At 35.5% G+C, this 18,516-nt stretch overlaps 1 protein-coding gene across 4 annotated transcripts in view; it reads left to right on the forward strand.

The window, feature by feature from the left end:
* CACNA2D1 (calcium voltage-gated channel auxiliary subunit alpha2delta 1) overlaps positions 1–18,516 on the forward strand; it is a 427,875-nt gene that overhangs the window by 208,594 nt on the left and 200,765 nt on the right. For all 4 annotated transcript variants that reach the window (XM_032190143.1, XM_032190125.1, XM_032190134.1 and 1 more), the window contains exon 4: positions 4,781–4,840. In XM_032190143.1, coding sequence (XP_032046034.1) covers positions 4,781–4,840 — 60 coding nt within the window. The remainder of the gene's footprint in view (positions 1–4,780; positions 4,841–18,516) is intronic.

Consider the following 18,516-nt stretch of genomic DNA (forward strand, 5'->3'; position numbering starts at 1 on the left):
AGTCAAATATTATTTTCAATATAAAATACTTGGTGGAGAGTTGGAAGCACAAAAAAGATTGATTTCATTGTACTGAATATAATTGTAATTGGGCCATTAGCTGGCAGAATTCTTTGCTGGTTAGGAGGAGATAAAGATACGACACACGCACACGCAAGTGAAGGCTGGGAGATGAATAGGCCTTCTAGGGAACTGATCTTTCCAGATCAGATAAAGATTCTTCACGGCTCTTTCTTCCCATCTGCGCTACATCAAAGGCTGTCTTTCAGAGTTCAAAACATACACTTGGAATCTAGGGACAAGACCTTTGAAAATGGTCAGTTTGGAGATTTGACAGGCAGCTGGCTTTTGGGGTAGTTTTTCTGATAATCTTGTAATCCTTTTTAAAGTTAAAGAAAAGTTCATAGGCTAATGGAGTAAATTGCATTTGCATCTTTTTGTATCTTTCACAACAAGTAGTTTTGCGTTAAAGGTAACAATTCTCTTTGAAAGATATAAGGAAACTCTAGAAACAGGTAACTCCTGACTTCTTTCACTGTTTAAAAAAAATGCTGATTTGTGGACAGTGGCTGACTTTCAGGGGATCATTGTTCTCTTATCAATGATGTAAGTATCCTGAATATTCATGAAGATAACAGACTCTGAACAACTGATATTGAAAAAATAGCAAGGCTATTTTTATTAGAAGTTTTAATCGAATTAATTAATTAAATAGAAGTAATTGTTTCATTTATTATGGGACATTTATTTATTTATTTATGGTGTTTTCAAGCACCTTGACTTTAATTGACTGTGTCAATCACATTTCATAAATTTAGCATCAGCTATCTTCTACCCATAGCTGGAAGCACCAGGAAGCACTTCAAACCATGTTGGAAGCAGCCAGGCATCCTCCAAAAGCACAGGAATAGATGCTACAGCATTTTGTTCGTGTTTTCAGCCAAGGTTTCTTGAGAAACCTTGCAGGCAAGGTTTCTCAATTTGTGTAGCATTTCAGAGTAATTGGAGTATCACTGCCATAATAGAGAATCCTTGCTCTCCAGCCCAGTGTAAAGAGTGGGTTGTTTTTTTTTTTGTTGTACCTTGAAGTAATCCAGAATGTTTGTTGTGTATTAGTTTTGTTCCTCCCCCCTTTTTCAATAGTGTTTGGTTTCTCATCCTCTCTAACTAAAAAGATGGTGTAAATAGGGCTTCATTCAAGGCCTGAATACGTTTTACGGCTGTCATGTTCACAGCATTCATACAACGGCACAGAATGAGAAATGACTGAAGCCTAATATGCAGAATTACTGTTTTGTGTGTTAGTTTTAGAACCTCTTCTAACACATCTTCTGACACATAAAAATAACCACCTCAAAAATTTTAGTATTTGCTATAGAAACCTACAGGGAGCTGCAGCGGGCCATGGAGTTAAAGAAGGTGTTACCTTATTAAACCTGTGCTGTAATGAGACCGAAAATGGGGAGTGTCAGCACGCTGCTGTGTTACTCTTCTGTTGGTGTTCTCCAGAGACTCCTCCATCAAAACAGGGAAGGCAAGCCCTGACATTTGCATACCTCAAAGGCAAGCAGGCATGATTTCTTTGAGAGAGATGAAAAATTAGTAGATGAAAAATTAGTCTCTCCTTGTGTTGCAGTAAGGGGCATAGGTAATTTGAGTTTGCTTCACAATCTAGCTGTTGTTGACATAGAGTCTTGACTTCTTACTCTGCCTTAACAAAGCACTCTTCCTGTGGAAAGATGAATGAATGCCTCAGTCATTAGAGTTCATGTATCTCTAGCAGTAGAATTTGTCCTTGCATAGAAATGAAGAACTTCTGAGAACAACTTAGGTTTACAAAATACTTTTTTTTTTTTTTTACTATTTTGTTTTTAATACTCTTCCTTTATCTTCCCTAAAAATATCAAAGATGTTACATAGGAGAGAATGATTTCTTTTTTTTTGTATACACAACGTTCCTATCAGCTCTGTTATCTTTTAAAACAAAGCAAAACAACAAACAAACAAAAACAACAAAAGAGACACCAGAAACAAAACAAAAGCCACCTTTCTGATCATGAAATCCTTGCATGATCTGTCCCTGTGATATCCTGCCCGTGAACATTTATAGTTGTCTGTTGAAGGCGAGCTGGGAAATCAGAGTACTGTAGTATACTGATCTTTGGGAAGTGATCCTGTGTGTTTTTTGCATACTTACATAGCTACAAAATTACAGGAGTGTTCTCTTGCAGGGGTATAAGATGCAACTACAATATTCATCCCTACTTTGAGAGATTAAATGATTTACTCATGTGAACATTTTACAGATTTCTTCTAGTCCTGGCTAAGAGGCATTTTACTGACCATTAATAATTCATATAGCATTTATGGGAATTGTTGATGGAAAAGACGGTCTGTTTCATGGAAACCAATACTGGACTGATATCAAGTTGGCTAGGCTGTAATTCTGTCTCTGACATACAATACTGGGAAAAAAAAAAAATAGGCCTACATTCTGCTCTTACTCCAGCTAGTTTTAGATATATTCTGGAAGACTGGTGTAGTAACTGGCACAAAAGTTAAATTGTTGTGAAACAGAGATTCTTCATGTAGGCAATGAGCAAGACATCACAAGGCTGAATCAGCCTCTTGCTGTACCTAGTGTACACAGGGGCAACATGCAGTTCCACTAAAATGGCATTTATTTGTTTGTTTATTTGAGTTAAACAACATAGACTTTTTTCATTGATCATTATTGCTTCTCCATAACCAGTTGCTTGTGCTTTCCTATGAGCAAAGCTCTATAAGCATATAGCAAAAGGCAACTTCTAAGTTTGGAAGCTATTCTAAGACACAAGGAACTGTAGAAATCGAGAGGTGGGGAGGAGCTAAGGAGCTTTTTAAATTTGCTTTTAGCGTTCTTGATTTATAGCTCAGATTAGCTGAGAATTTTCTAGTTTTTCACAAAATTGAGGAATATCAGGTGTGGCTGCAGTTCTTCCAATGTGAAATTCCTAGTACTTACTATAGATTTCTGTTCATAATCCATTTATGAGTTCGTAAATTTGGGTTCTAACATATTTTGCAGAGAAGAATTGCAGATTAGTGAGTACCTTAAGGTTATGAAGCAGACAGAGAGAGAAACGAGGGCAGCGTTATCTGCAGCTATTTACTTGTGTAGTAGATGTCAGTAAGCATTCTATCTTGCTTTGTACTTGTACAAAATTATTCTAGTGTATTACCAGAAAACTGGAAATACTGTAGGTATCTAAAGTAATGGATTTGTCCATTGAGGGCAAGGGGAAGTTAGGCTACATTTTGCCAGTGTAATGCATCAAGATATATTACAGTTTTGCTTTTGTAAATGTGGTACTTGGCTACTGTAGAGGGCAGCTTTGGTTGGGAAAACCTGCAAGATGCTAGTAACTTTGTGAGCTAAAAATCATTTGAATTGATGATAAAACACATAAGAGGGATGCTTATTTTCTGACATCGGAGCACACAATTATATTTTTTAATGTGATGATTTCAAATGAAAAAGAAAGGAAAAGGTCTTAAGTTTTGGTTGGTGAAATTTATCAACCTGATTCAACCTGATAGTTGTTGGGGGGAGATGGAGTGTCCTTGTGGGATCAGACACCATGGTGGTTGCCATCCTGTACGGGGGCTGAGATGAGATTCTGACAGCACCATCTCCACAATTCCAGCTTCCATGAACTTTCCGGTCATACCCCTTTTGATTGTTAGCAAGAATTGACAGTCGACTCAACTGAAAACATGACGTAGACCACCAGCTCATTTGGGTAGGAACTGATCTGAATATTAAAAGGATCGTTGGGCCTATTGTGTACACACCACCATGAGGTAAAGAATTTTCATCCCTAGTTAGCTTGTGGATAGAGCAATTCTGTTAGAAAGGGACCATGACTATCCAGAAACTGTTATTAATTATAAAATAACATAGTTCTCAAGGTCACACTCAGAAATTAGGACGTGGCTGAGTCCATATGAGCTGTGTTCACATCAGGTAGCTCTGCTGCTGTCCAAACAGTTATTTTTCAAAGAATTATCATTTTGTTTGAGGAGAAACTTGTAACCAACACAGTGGATGTCTATACAAGAGACTGATTTGAAAGAGGCTCATCTAATCATTCCTGTGCACTGTCCTTTGCTTCCTGTGGGGTTAAATGTCTAAACTGGATTTCTTTCAAATTAATTTAAACTGGAAAAATGCCATCTAGGACCATTACTGATGTTCTCTGGTGGCTAAAGTTCATTCAGTACATGGGGCCAGACTACAGCTTGTCCAAATTACTGTGTTTTTTATGGGTCCCTAATCATGACAGGGTATGTCAGTACTTTGTATAATTGAAGCTAGATAATTTGATGGGGCAATAAGATTCTAATAAAATACTTGTTACATGTTTTAAGATTCTAATAAATACTTGTAATTGGATGGTAGATTAAACTCATATGTATAAAGTAAGGTGTGTAGGGAGAAAGTATTTTCAGTATTGATGGATTTCAGACTTACCTAGAACATCTTAAATAACATTGGAATTAGGGTTAAGCTTTCTAATGCATGATTTCAGTGCTTAAATTAGTATATAATATAGAAAATGGCATTTTTGAAAAGACTGTACATCTTTACTCAAGTATACAAAAATTTCAAGTGCAAAAGTGTAAATATATAGAGAATTATATAGAGAAAACATGCATATAAAGAAAATAAAAAAGAAAGGCTTTGCTATGTGAAGAATCAGTGAAGATTAAAATGTATGTATTTTTTTTTGTTCTTCAGCACCTCGCTAAAGAAGCAGAGAAGTATCAAGCATCTCATCAGTGGAGGGATGAGTTTGGGGTAAGTTTTTCTCCTTTTAACCTTCTCAGAATTTTCTTCATTCTAATGTTAACTATATTCTTAAAACATGCTGTTTATACAACCACCACAGAAAGAATCGTTGCCTACAAATGGACATTTTATGCAATAGCCAGTGCCTCAGTCCAGATCTCTAGAGAATAAAATGGACTTTACCCTTCATAAACTCATAGGGAACTTCACAGGCCCAATAATGTAGTTCTGAGGTATACACAAAACATGTTTGTCTCACTGTACAAGGAATAATTATAGAGAAGACATCTCTGAGTGATAGTTCCTGTCAGTAAACCGTGTGCTACTCCAAGCACTGAAACACAGAATCATACAAATGATTTTAACAAGTTGTTTTTATTTGGTAGGTAGAAGCTTAATAGAGAAGGATTTTGTTGTCTATGTAGCCATATATATTGAGTCATTGACTTCTTTAAGAATCCTTCTCTATACTTTAATATCTTCTTCTCTTCAATATTCTGGTACTCATGAAAGAGACCCTAGTCAAATGCTAAATTTTCTTCTTCAATCATTTCAGATTTCACTGAAAAACAAGTGAGACAATTGTAAATTGCACAACATTAGTTTTTTATTACTATTCAAGCCAAATTTATATTATTCTGTATGATTATAAGCCTGTTAATTTTAGGCTACAGTTCTCTTCTGAGTGTCAAAGTCATTTATTATGCCATTATGACTTGTTCCTTCAGAAATAAAAGCAGATGGTGCTTTTATGTGATTTTGCTACCAACCTAGACTGTTTGCACACCCACTAGCATCATACAGGCACAAAGTTAAATGCACAATGCTTTTCTAAAGTGTTCTGTTCCAGTATTCTTCAGACACTTAAACATGGGCTTTCTGCAATGCCCTCCCCCCCAAAAAAAAAACAAAAAAAAATCAGATAAAAGTGACTGGCTTTCAGGAATGCAGAAGGTCTTGGATACAGCATGAATGCTTTTAATTATGCTATCTGTTCAGGCACAATTTCTAATATGTGGTAAAATACAGAAGGCCTGTTCCATAGGGATGCAATAATGAGAATGCTACAGGAACCTTTTCTGCTTTCCATAGAAAACAAAGCCTGCAGGTTTCATGGACTCTGTGCAAAACAGTGTGAATAAGGTTAGATGCCCTTTCTAATCATATAGCTTCTTACTGGGTACACTGGCCCAGTAAGAAGCACATCAACACATCAACAACATTGTCTCAACTTTTTGTTTTTATTTTTACCCTTTACTTTCAGTAGGAGTCATTTATACCAGAGAAGCTTCTGGTCTCATCAGAATTCAATGCCAAGGAGAGAACTCAAAGTAATCTTGAAATGTGATTTTGTATTAATGTCGTGGCTCAAGAAAAAGACTGTAGTTAAAAAAAAAAAAAAAAGCAAAGCAAAGAAAAAAAAAAAAGCATTTGGATTTATAATAAAGTAACTGCGAACCAAGCTTGTGCTTTACTGTTTTGAAATTGGCTGAAAACACTGTGGACTATATAATAACCTTGACATTAGGTTACGCAATTAAATTTCAAATAAATGTATTAGGGTTCTTATAATTTAATTTGCTCCATTTTTGCCAGAAGTAATCTTTCTTCTCTTCTCTTCTGGCCTACTTTTTAGAAAATGCCTGTTCAAATTAGTTTGCACACAGATCTTTCTGATAAACTTAATTTTCACTGGAAAATTCATTCTCCTACTGGCTGTGATGGCATATGGAAGATATACTGGAAAACTTCCTGCAGATGAGGGTTCTTACTGATAGCCTTTCTTCTGACACTTCTGATAGCATTATGAATGGTCTGCATCATGCTGTATGAGGTTTATTTCCTTTTTCAGGACTTGTTTTAGGGTGATGAAAGCTGTTCCAGCAGCACTGTACATAAATAACTATAGAAAGAAATTACTTGGGACAGTCTCTGGTTCTAATGAGTTCACGATCAATGTCCTTGACAGTCACATTGCAGCTGACATAAGTATTTTTAGGTGTCTGACAGATATAAAAATCATAATGGTTTTCAGTGGTTTGCATTGATAATTAAATGTCAAAATAATTTTAGTAATGACTAATTAAATTACTAAAAAATACAAAAAAATTCAAATGAATATTAATTAAGAATACTAACGAAGAATACTGAATGTCTTCTGAGTAAAAAAAAAAAAAAAAGGAAAAAAAATCATTAACATTGGATTGCAATATGGGTTGTTTTCTGATTAAACACAAAGTCAATTAAAATATCTGAACTGCAGTTTCCCTCAACAGCCCTAGAAGAATACTTACATTAGAAAAGTATTAAGTCTTCAGAGAATAGTTGTGTGAAGGGAAATCCAAAGTACTTAGCTTCAGGCAGACAAAGAAATGCCATTCTTTGTTTCCTACTCCATCAGCATTACACAATTCCCTAACTGCATGTACAGCTGGAGAAATAAAAACTACTTAAACGTTTTTAGATTAATGCAGTTGCAAATCAGAGGTACAACCCAATATTGCTAAATGAAACAGCCTTGTCAGTTTGAATTTTCCTGTGTATTGCAGAATGAAATGGTGGTATTTTTGACACTTGTGATGGTCCAATTACTTTGCTGGTGCAGAGATGCATGAAAAAAATTGTGTGCATGTGAATTGGAAGGAGGAGGGGAGAATTCTTTATGAAATAATTGCTGTTATTCCCCAAATGAATCTTCTACAATTACATTTGATACCACATTTGATTGCATTGCAATGGTTGGTTAACTAAAGCAATTTTGTTTCCAGTTGGGTTGCAATATTAATTGTACTTACACATGTATAAACATAAGGGATTTTTCATTTGTATTTTAGCGAGGAGAGTCTTTATGCATGGCCTATTAGCATCCTCTTACTTATATGAAGACTGAAACTCAGACTTTTAGGAATTAATTATCACATTAAAATGCCACATGAAAAATCCTTTCAATATGCCTTATCTTTTAAACAATACAATTTTATGAACTTCTGTGTAAATGATGATTTCCTGTACCCTGATACTTCCAAGACAGCATTTCCTGTGATGTTAATGTATAGGCTTGTGTTTGTGGCCTTAAAAGTAAGACAGGAAGTCATAGAAATAGTACTTTGGGGTTATGACTTTTTTTTAATCAACATCAGTTGTGTAAAATTGTAGTGAAAAGTTGCTCAGCGAAGAAATGAAAGATAACTGATATAAAACAAGTCTTTCATAACAAGAGTTGATACATAGGGGTGACCCAAGAGGTGACCTGCAGGAGCAGGGCAGTAGTAGGCAGCTCATGACCTTTACTGCAGATCAAAGATTTTAGATTTCAGGACTGTCTGTAACTTATCATGGACAATACATGGACAATGCAAAGCATCTTTGCATCTTAAAAGCTTCAACTGGAAAACAAACAAAATAACCAATTTTCTAGTGTTAGTATTGATTCATTCTAGGGAGGCAGTTTATTAAAGATTGCCATTTGAAAGAGAGATGCTCAGAGAAGGTAACAAACAAGTATTTTTTTTATTTCTCTAATATCATTAAAGAAAGGATATAGCTCTCTTATGGTTTGTATCTCTCGTTGTCCTCTTCAGCACAAAGGACATCCATGGGGAATTAAAATGTTTAGATTTGGCTCCAGAACTGGGGTGTAAAACCAGTTCCCACAGGTGCAAACTAGGTGTGGAATCCTTTCCCAGTAATCTGTACTTAATAATTCTCTGAAAGTTTGAACAACGCTAACGATGGGCAAAGTGTCAAAGCTGTCTGTATCTTGACACAATGTTCTGATCCAAAACACTGTGAAATAAATCTTCCATTGATTTTGATTAATTTTGGATGAGGCCTCACACGTCTAAACCATATGTGACTTGGAAAAAAATATGTGGAATGATTGATTTCAATTGACAGGCAGATGGTAAAGGTCTTAGGGAAGATGATATTTTCTTCTCTGAAGGGCTGTGTGCCACCTTCACTTATGTGACATATAGCTTTGATTTGTGCATAATTTAAATTAAATGTGCCATATCTCACTGAAAGGAATGAAATACCTTTCTTCCATCAGTGATTGTTTGGACTCTGACATCTTACCACTCAGGGGACAGAGCTATGTGTGTGCATTGTGAGGTGAAGAAGGAAATAAGAATGAATCACGTACTGAAACTGTGTGGTATCAGGGTTTGTTCTGATGTTTATCTGATACTTACTGCTCACACCTTTTTGATTTGTAAAAATGCAGGGCAAATTTTGCAGGAACAAGCATTTCAGCAAGTTTTCACCAGTGCTTTCTCAAAATTGGATAGGAAATACAACAGTTTCAGTATTTGAAGAACTGACCTTACATTCCTAGGATTGCTGGAATTAGTAAGAAGACATTCATCTTAATGTTCACTGTGAACAAGCCTGTCCTGATGCCTTTCTGGAGGTTTCTAGGTTTCATCAGATGAGTGCAGACTTTTTTCTACCATTCTATACTGGGAACGGGATCTCACTGTCACCTGGTCTGTCCCCAGCATCATGCCACTAATGTTCAGGTTTGTTTTCACAAGGTCTCACTGGTGCCTTCTGGTTTACAAATTTCTGGAAGACAGTAGTTGGGTATAGAAACAAGGGGAAAAAAAAAGGGGGGGGGGGGGGGGGGAAGACAAAAACAACCTTTAAGGGTAATGCTTCTCGCTAGCTTGCCTGGAGTTTTCCTTTTATAACTTCCTATAGTCCCTCAGATGATTCTGAGTCTAAAAATCACAGATTCATAGAATAGTTGGGGTTGGAAGGGGCCTTGAAGATCACTCAGTTCCAACCCCCCTGCCATGGGCAGGGACACCTCCCACCAGACAAGGCTGCCCAAAGCCCCATCCAGCCTGGCCTTGGGCACTGCCAGGGATGGGGCATCCATGGCTTCTCTGGGCAACTTATTCCAGTGAACACTTGAAATTCTTCAAGTGAAGAATTTCTTCCTTATATCTAATCTCAATCTACCCTCTTTCAATTTAAAACCGTTACCTCTCGTCCTTCTTTTTATGTGCCTTTTAAAAATTTCTTCCCGTCTTTGAAGTACTGGAAGGCTGCAAAGGTCTCCCTGGAGCCTTCTCTTCTACTGAAAAACCTCTACTTTTTCAGCCATTTCAGCCATTTTACTTTTTCAGCGGTGCTCCAGCCCTCTGATGATCTTTGTGGCTATCCTCAGGGCCTGCTCCATGTCCCTCTTCTGTTGGGGGCCCAAGAGCTGAATGCCAGAGCTGAACGCAGGGCTCCAAGTAGAGTCTGACGAGGGTAGAGCAGAGGGGGACAATCTCTCGCTCTGCTGGCTATGCTGCTTTTGATGCAGCCCAGGATGCAGTTGGCTTTCTGGGCTGCAAGCATGCACAGTGGGCTCATATATAATTTTTCATCCACCAAATTATAGGCTTCTTATAAAATCTGGGTTGTAACAGAACAGTTCTTCTATGCATTTGTTTAAAGAATAAAGGATCTGTCTTTTGGGTTAGCATGATTAATCATTTGAACACTTATGGCTGTTGTCTTTATTTTCATTTTTACCCCACACAATAGGAATCTTAAATCAATTAGGAGCTTGATAAAAAAAGGTGGCAAATAGAAGCTTTACAATCAAAATCAAGATTATATGTAGGCAGAGTTCTTAAACATGTAACTAAAGTAGAGAGTTTCTCTGCTATATCTTTTGGTTATTTATCATCTCTTAATATTGTTATGTTGAATATAGGCATGCATAATTTTGTAATACAAAACTTTGAAAGAATCTCATGTGGGCAGCAGAGTACTTCACTGGTAGGGAACTATCCTAAAAGGCTCTTAGAATAAAGAGATGAAACACCTTCAATCACTGCAGAATCTTTCAAGCACTATATTTTATCTGAAAAATCAAATATGGTAAAAGACATCTAATACGCTTTTTCTTATTTACCAGGCAGCTCATTTAAAAAAAAAAAAAAAAAAAAAGCTTCTGAAAAAGGGATGGAGGAAAGGAACTGGAGGAAAGGGGAAAAAAAAAGGTGTGATTTCTCATTAAAGCACCGTGTATATGCATTAATGCCATCTTTTTGAACGATTCTTTAATGCACTTTCCAAACAAAAATCTTATTAAAGGCAGGATATGCTATTGTACTCAATTTATTAACACCCTGCAGGTTCTTTAGTTTACAATAGAGAGGTACAATATGTTAAGAAAAGCTTTCTGCAGGCTGCTGTTGTGCTTATTTTCTAAGAGTCTTTGCTGAATATGTAACACAGATGAAGCTAATTAGTTTTATGATTCTACATTTCACCTTCAAATTCAGTTGCTAATTTAAATTTGTGATAAATAATTCTTACAATTGCTTTACTATCCTAGGTGAATCGGTAAAATAATATAATAAGATTTATTTTAGAAGGACTCTGTTTTCTTTGTCTTTAAACTTTTTTTTTTGAATATCATCTCTTTAAAAATAATGGTATTTTTCTTCTTTATCTATCTTTGCCAGTATTACTGGGCTCTGACTAGTTTCTATTATGTCCTAGGCAAATTCTGTATGTCAGTTCCCCTCATTCCCCACTACATTTGTGTTGTCCTGATCTTTTTTTTCTTTTTCTTTTAATTGCTGAATTTAAGAAATGTGTTAATGTTTTTGGGAAACGGAGTATGAACTTAATCCTACTAATTTTGAATTACTGATTGGAGGATTTTTTTTTTTTGTTTATAACGGAAAAAATGGTATAACAGAACACGCACAAATGGAGCAAGACACTAACATTCAAATATGATTTTCCATGATGGAGGCAGACTTCTAAAATATATAGAAGTTCAGAAAATATTACAAAGTTTAGATTCTTACTTCAGAGACAGAATGCAATTCATAATAGGAAACTCTGGCAATTACTCCTTCTGATTTCCAAATTTATTTAAAGAAAATTATACCCAAAAATACTTCAAAGTGTTTAATGTCAAAAAAGAATAAAAGCATACAGATATGGGCTTGGGACTGTGCATATTATGTTATATTAGCTTTTCTGAAATTCTGAGATAGGTGGGCTGGATTTTTTTTTTCTTGAGCAGAGGTATTTGTGTTTGTCTTCACTCCATTGCCCCCTGTTTTTCAAATGACAAAACCTCAGGAGTTGTGCAGGCTTTGATAACTTATCAAAGTTATACTTATCAATGTTCTTTTGCCACAGGATTCTTTTAAGATACTAGATGAAAATTCAGGCTGTCTTTGTCACAACTCATCTTCAGAAAGAGCAAAATGAGCTAAAGTGGTACTTGGAAGGCTTGGGTATTTAAAAGTTTGTAAAAGCATTTTCTAGACATTATGTACCTAAAGTATAGCAAAAGTTGATGTTCTAAGAACAGTGGCTTATGCAGTATTTGGAAGCAGAAATGTTTTGATGTCTATATTATTTTGCAGTTGGTATAAGTGTTAATTCGATCTTCATTCTGAATTGATTTAAAATACTCTAAGAGCAATAGTCAATCCTATTTTTAAGAGATGTGTTTTGCTCAAGGGTTTGGGAAATCTTATTCTTCTATCCCCTGTGAATAGTGTACTTCTGATTTTTCATAAAATTTAAACAAAAGGTGAAATTCTGACTCTTCTATGTCTTCACAATAATAAATAGAAGTACAAGTAATGGCAGGTATTTCTGAGGGCTTGCCACAGAGCAGGAGATGCACATAACATGGAGCAGAGAGACTCTTCAAAATGAGCAACATTATTCTACATCATGCAATGAAGCAATAATAAAAATCTGCTTGATTTGACCAGAAATGTGGCCTGTGCTAAGTGTTTATTTACTTTTCTACAGTTCACTTTTTCTATCAGCTATGAGCAAATCAGGACTGCATAAATACATACACAAACAACTGTAGGTCTTCGTGGAGGGACATTAAGTTTTAGGAAATCTTGACAGCTTTTGGCCAACTCTATAACTGCATGTAATTTATGTCTTCATGGAAAATGCTATCACACTATTTTCATTTTCCCATTTGGTAGTCCCAAACTATACTTGCAATGAACTACTGTGTATTTTAACTGCCTTGAAAATATATAAAGATATGACTATTCTAATTTGGAGCAGATCTTTGCTTTTAAACATGGATGAATAACCCCTAATGAATAATTAATTCAGCTAGGATTCTCTTCTTAGTCCTGTGAGGTTTGCTGCTTCTCTAGAGAGGAACTTCAGTTTTACATTTCTTAAGAGCTACACATGGGAAAAGTGAAACTGAGGAGCCTGGCACTATTGATGTTTTTCAGTGTCTGCATATAATTCTGGTATTTTTTCCTGATAAAACTTTTTATGCTGTGTGAGTGATTATTTTTTTTCCACTTAAAAAGTGAAATAAAACTTCCAGCCAAAGTTTTCTACCAGTCTGTATGATCTTGTGTAAGCAAGTTTAATTTCACCCAATTTCCTCTTGCTAACAACTTCACTCAGTGCAGTCACTCTACAGTTTCCTAAGAAGGGCAAGTGCAGAGGGAGATGCCGGTCTCTTCTCCCGCATAACAGAGGACAAGACACATGGAATGGCACAAAGCTGTACAGGGAAAGTTCAAACTGGACATTAGGAAAAATTTATTTGTTGTGAGGGCGGTCAAACACTAGAACAGGCTTCCTAGAGAGATGGTTGATGCCCCATCCCTGTCAGTGTTCAAGATGCATTTGGACAATGCCCTTAATTGTATGCTTTAGCTTTTGTTTAGCCCCGAAGTGGTCAGACAGTTGGACTAGATGATCTTTGTAGGTCCCTTCCAGCTGAACTGTTCTGTTCTGTTCTCTTCTGTTTTATTCTACTAATTTAGCTGACTTCTAGACTTCAAATACTATAAACTATGCATTGCTGAAAAAGTAGGCTTGCAATAAGACTGAAATACAGTCTTGCCATACACTTCACCACTCAGAACATTTTTGTTTTATTTAACTTGTATAGGCTGGCATTTTTCAGCAGGGCTGTGTTACATCAGCAAAGGGTGTTACTTTGTTTTGTTGAGGGATACCAACAGAAGAGCACACAGTCTGGACTAAGACTTCTTGAGTACATCATCTAAACATTTGTTAATTGCAAATGATCATAGAATCACAGAATATTTTGGATTGGAAGGGTCCTTAAAGATCATCCAGTTCCAACTCCCCTGAGAGCATTGTCCAAACGCTTCTTGAACTTCGGCAGGCGTGGTGCTGTGCCCACTGCCCTGGGGAGCCTGTCCCAGTGCCGAGTTGTGCAGATTTAGAACTAGCCATTTCCTTCTCCTCTGAGTTGCTCCTCTGGGCATATTTGGGAAGAGTTAGAAGAAACATGAAGAAATGGAACATTAAATCAGAAGTTGTCAATAAAGATCCAGGGTTGCTACTTCTGCTGTTTGGAGCATATGTGCAGCCTTGGGCTGAAACTGGTTTTAAGGGAGGGAATGTTTCCAAGGAGAGATTGGGGATCTCTCAATCCTACTGACAGCCAGCAGTCTGTTTTTACAATGATTTGGTGCAGGCAAAGTGGGCTTTGAGTACATTTTGCAGCCCTTGCAGTCTGATGAGCTATATAGCTGTCTGCTGTGCCTGTACCTAGCCTGGCTCTGAGGGTATGGCTGCATTTTTATAGAAATGAGTGCACTTAAATAGCAAATATATACAAATAATATACAAATAGACAAATATAGACAATATATACAAATAGACAAATAATACCTGATGTCATTAGATGTCAGTTTCTAAAGTTTTTTATACAGAGGTGGAAGTGAGGGGAACAGGCATGCAGTTAGCAGCTGTGTCAGGGAGCATGGAAAGCTTCTAGCTCATTTAGAAGTCTGTTTCCTTAGTTCTTTGCAGTTTGTTGGCATAAGCATCAAATTAAGGGCAAGTAAAAAACCCTGTTGTGGTCCATGGAAGAAAACAGAGATAACTTTCAATTTCATGTGGTTGTTAAGACACAGAACAAGAACTATAATAGCAAGACATTGATACAGCTCTTAAATCACAGAGTTCTTCTACATGAATTCTAGCATTCCAGTGGAATGTATCCAATAATTAGGAAGAGAAGTAATTATGTTTTGTGATGTAGTCCTTTTTCTTGTAGTGATTAACTAGAAAAGTCTTCATCATTTTATGTTAAATAGCAAAATGAATGACATTTTACAGCTTCTGGGTTGTCTCATGCTACTAAACTGCTTCTGAAATAAGGTGTACTCATGGATCTTTGCTTTATTGCAGTGACTCAGTGCAAGACATGCACAAAATAGATGTCAAAGCTGCATAATTAAATTATGATTCCTTCTGTTCTTTATTAATTAGGTGAGCATGGGATATTTCTTAAGCCTGGTAACTGCTGTCCACAGTTGTTTTCCTTTAAGACATCAGAGATCTAGCAAAATCATTTAAAGTAGAATCTTAATGAAGAGGGTAAGATTTGTCTTGGTAAAAGCACCATTAATATAGTTAGAAGTCCATATGGTAGTCACATTCGTTATGTCTGAGAACCAAAGCAGTCTGAAAAGATGACATGAAATGCTTTCAACTTTATTACCTTTTGTAAAGGTACTTTCTGCACTTAGAAGGAAATGGAGAAATTTGGTTCTTTTTTTCTTTAATCTTCATGCAAGCTGTATAAGATAAGTTATTGATGTGATTTAGATACTATATATCTTCTATTTGTATATTTTACATCTCTGTGGCTTTTTGTGGACAGACTTTAGGCTATTGAATTAACCAGGTAAAGAATTCAGGCAGGCAGGGAATGAAATCAAATTCTTTTAAAAATTTTATTTAAGAGAGATCATTACCTTCACAGGTCAGTGTCAGGTATATATGATGTGGTCCACAATTTGGATTAGACTTTCATAATTCAGATAAAAACTCCTGTGTTACACAGTATTGTAATACTAAGCCAAATATACTGTGTGTTTATTTTCCCAGCAGAAATGCAACATTATAGTTTCTTTGTAGTTTAGTTTTTACGTATGTAAAAAAAAGAGGAAAGAAAGGGATGCAAAAACCCCTCAGCCACTGCTATTTATGCAAGTATCCAAAATATGACCTTTTTTTTTTTTTTTTTTTTTTTTTTCCTACTACAATGAGATTCTTAAAAGAGATTAATGTTATGTGTGGTTTTGCTTGGAATTTAATAATTTAATCCTAATGACTTTGTGTAATACATTCCTTGCCATATACTATTTCTTTATGATAAGATAAAAAGAGAAGCTATTAAACTCATTTCAAAATCTCATGTCTTCAAGTTTGCCCAGTGCATGGTTTAAAAAACATATATGTATGTATATAAAATAGTAATACATAATACATACGCACACATATATATGTATAGATAAAATACATAATATGTAAATATTATATACTATATATATAAGTATATAATACGTATAGATAAAATATATCATTTCCTCTAAGGTTCTTTTGCAGATTTGCTGGCATTGGAGAGCTGGCTTATTGTCTGTATTTTCTGTACTTTCTGTATTTTAGAGCAAGAAATGTAAATAGTGTAGCCTAGTTCATTCCTTTGTAGCACATACTTAAGTATGAATTCAGAACACCAATGCCAATGTCCTGCAAAGCTGATGTCCAAAAAAATTGTTTAAGTAGGCTCCTGTACTGTACTGGTCCCAGTATTTACAATCTAGATAAAATCTACAATCAGTTTTGACAATTTCTACTTTTTTTTTTATTAGTATGTTCTTTCATCAACTAAAGAAAGTAATGGTGAATAAATTAAAATAAACATACTTTGCTGTTTTAATTAAACAGATTGGATAGTGTGATACAGAGGTTAATTAGCTGCTAACAAATTCATTTCATTTTCCCACCTGGAAATCTTCTTTGTAATCAATTGCATTTTGCATTATAAAAAGAAGTCATTCTCAGTTGTTTATGCTTTTGGGGAAGTTACTATGATGAGAAAATTAGAAGTTTCCTGAACATTTTGGAAGAATATATTTACCAAAAACTAAAATATATTTGAAAGATTTTTGTCTTGTACAATCATGTCTAGCCATCCTGCTTTTGACTTACAGGAATGGAGTGAAAAATGCAAGATAGTTATTTGTATGTCTTTATTATATACGTAACCAGTTCTTTTAAACAAAGTAGCTGCTGAACTTTGTTATGTACACATGCATGTACATAAAATTCTATTTCTTTTGTCATTCTTTGGGGAAATAGTAAGGATATTGAGGAAGGTTTGACTGGTAGAAGGAGAGGGAGAAAGTGATATTCTAAATTGTTAACTTTTGTTACTCGTCTACCAGGGTAGTTCAAAGGGATATTATGAATCTTTCTTCCCAAAGAGGAGTGGATTTTTTGAAGGTTGAGAGTACAGTAGCATTATTCATAACTTCCCATTAATATATAATGAAAAATATGTTCGTACTGAACCTGTTCTAGAGGGTGTTCTATTAACTTCAGTGAATTTAAGTTCAGATTGAAGTAAAATGTTTGAAAAAGTCCTTGGACATGGACTGAAGAGAATTGTGTGAAAAAGTTGATTGTAGTTGCCATGCTGCCTCAATATCCTACTTTTCTTCCAAAAAAATATATAAATAAATAAATATCTGGAACAACTATTCTAAAAATTCAGTGAAGAGGATTTAAGCCATGTCAACACTGTTTTCAATTGGTTGCATGATTAGAAAATAACATAATAAATTCTTAAAATAATGTTGATGATAAAAGAGCAAGAGCCTCTTGCCCTGCTCTACTGGTTAATATGATTGACATCAGGGAATCCTGCCACTGCTTCTTTGAAGAACTGAAGCTTTATTAATGTCTGTCACCTTATTTTTGTCACATAGAGCTGTTTTACTGAATACTTCCTTTTGGAGGTGGAAATAACTATCCATTCCAAGGATTTTTAATATTTTTTTCTTAAAATCTTACCTTGGATGTGGCCTTCCTGACTGGTAGCTTGGCTATTGAGTACACATATGATGAAAGTAAGCAAATAATGCTTTTGTTCCTACAATTAATTGTTGCTTTTTACTTAACTAAAAACCAACACGAACAGATCGTTGCTAGGAAAACAACTGACTTTCCCAGTACTAAGCCTCTTGCTCTGTTTCACCTCTCCCATTAAAGTCTATGAGGGAAATTCAATTTTCAGAATACAGGTAAATTTCCTCACTTTGATCTGCTGAAAATGCATAAATAAACAAATAGAAATAAATACCTATGAAACTTGGAAGTGTCCTGCTGCCAAGTGATGCCCATGCTATTCTCCCCAATATTTTATAGACTTGTGGTGCTTACTAAACTTACTGTTCTCTGAAGAAGTAAGTAAAACAGTTCTTTATGGAAATGTTTACTTCATTGTCTAAGCTATGTAAGTGTAATTAAGCTACAGCTCTTTTCAGTAGCCTGCTGCTGTCAGTATCTGCTGCGTAAGGGTTTCAGTTCAATATGAAAATGAGCAGTAACAGCAGGTACGAGGTTGCATAGACAGCTGGGGACAGGAAATTTGGTAGTTTTAGGTAGAAGTAAATCTATATTATCATGTCCAGTATTTATTGGAAGGAGAAAAGTACTCTGTAAAAATTGTTTTCTTAAGAAAAGGAAAGTCTACAATTTGAATTAGTGGTGGAAATCTTGAAGATACTGCCACTATGTATCATCTACAGAGTTAGTTTTTCCATTTTGTGGATACATAAAAGTTCTCACTCACCAAATCTGGCACCAAAAGAAGGTGATTAATAGAAAAGTAAGATATA

This window comes from Aythya fuligula, chromosome 1, assembly GCF_009819795.1.
Source record: "Aythya fuligula isolate bAytFul2 chromosome 1, bAytFul2.pri, whole genome shotgun sequence".
Classification (NCBI taxonomy): Eukaryota; Metazoa; Chordata; class Aves; order Anseriformes; family Anatidae; genus Aythya; species Aythya fuligula.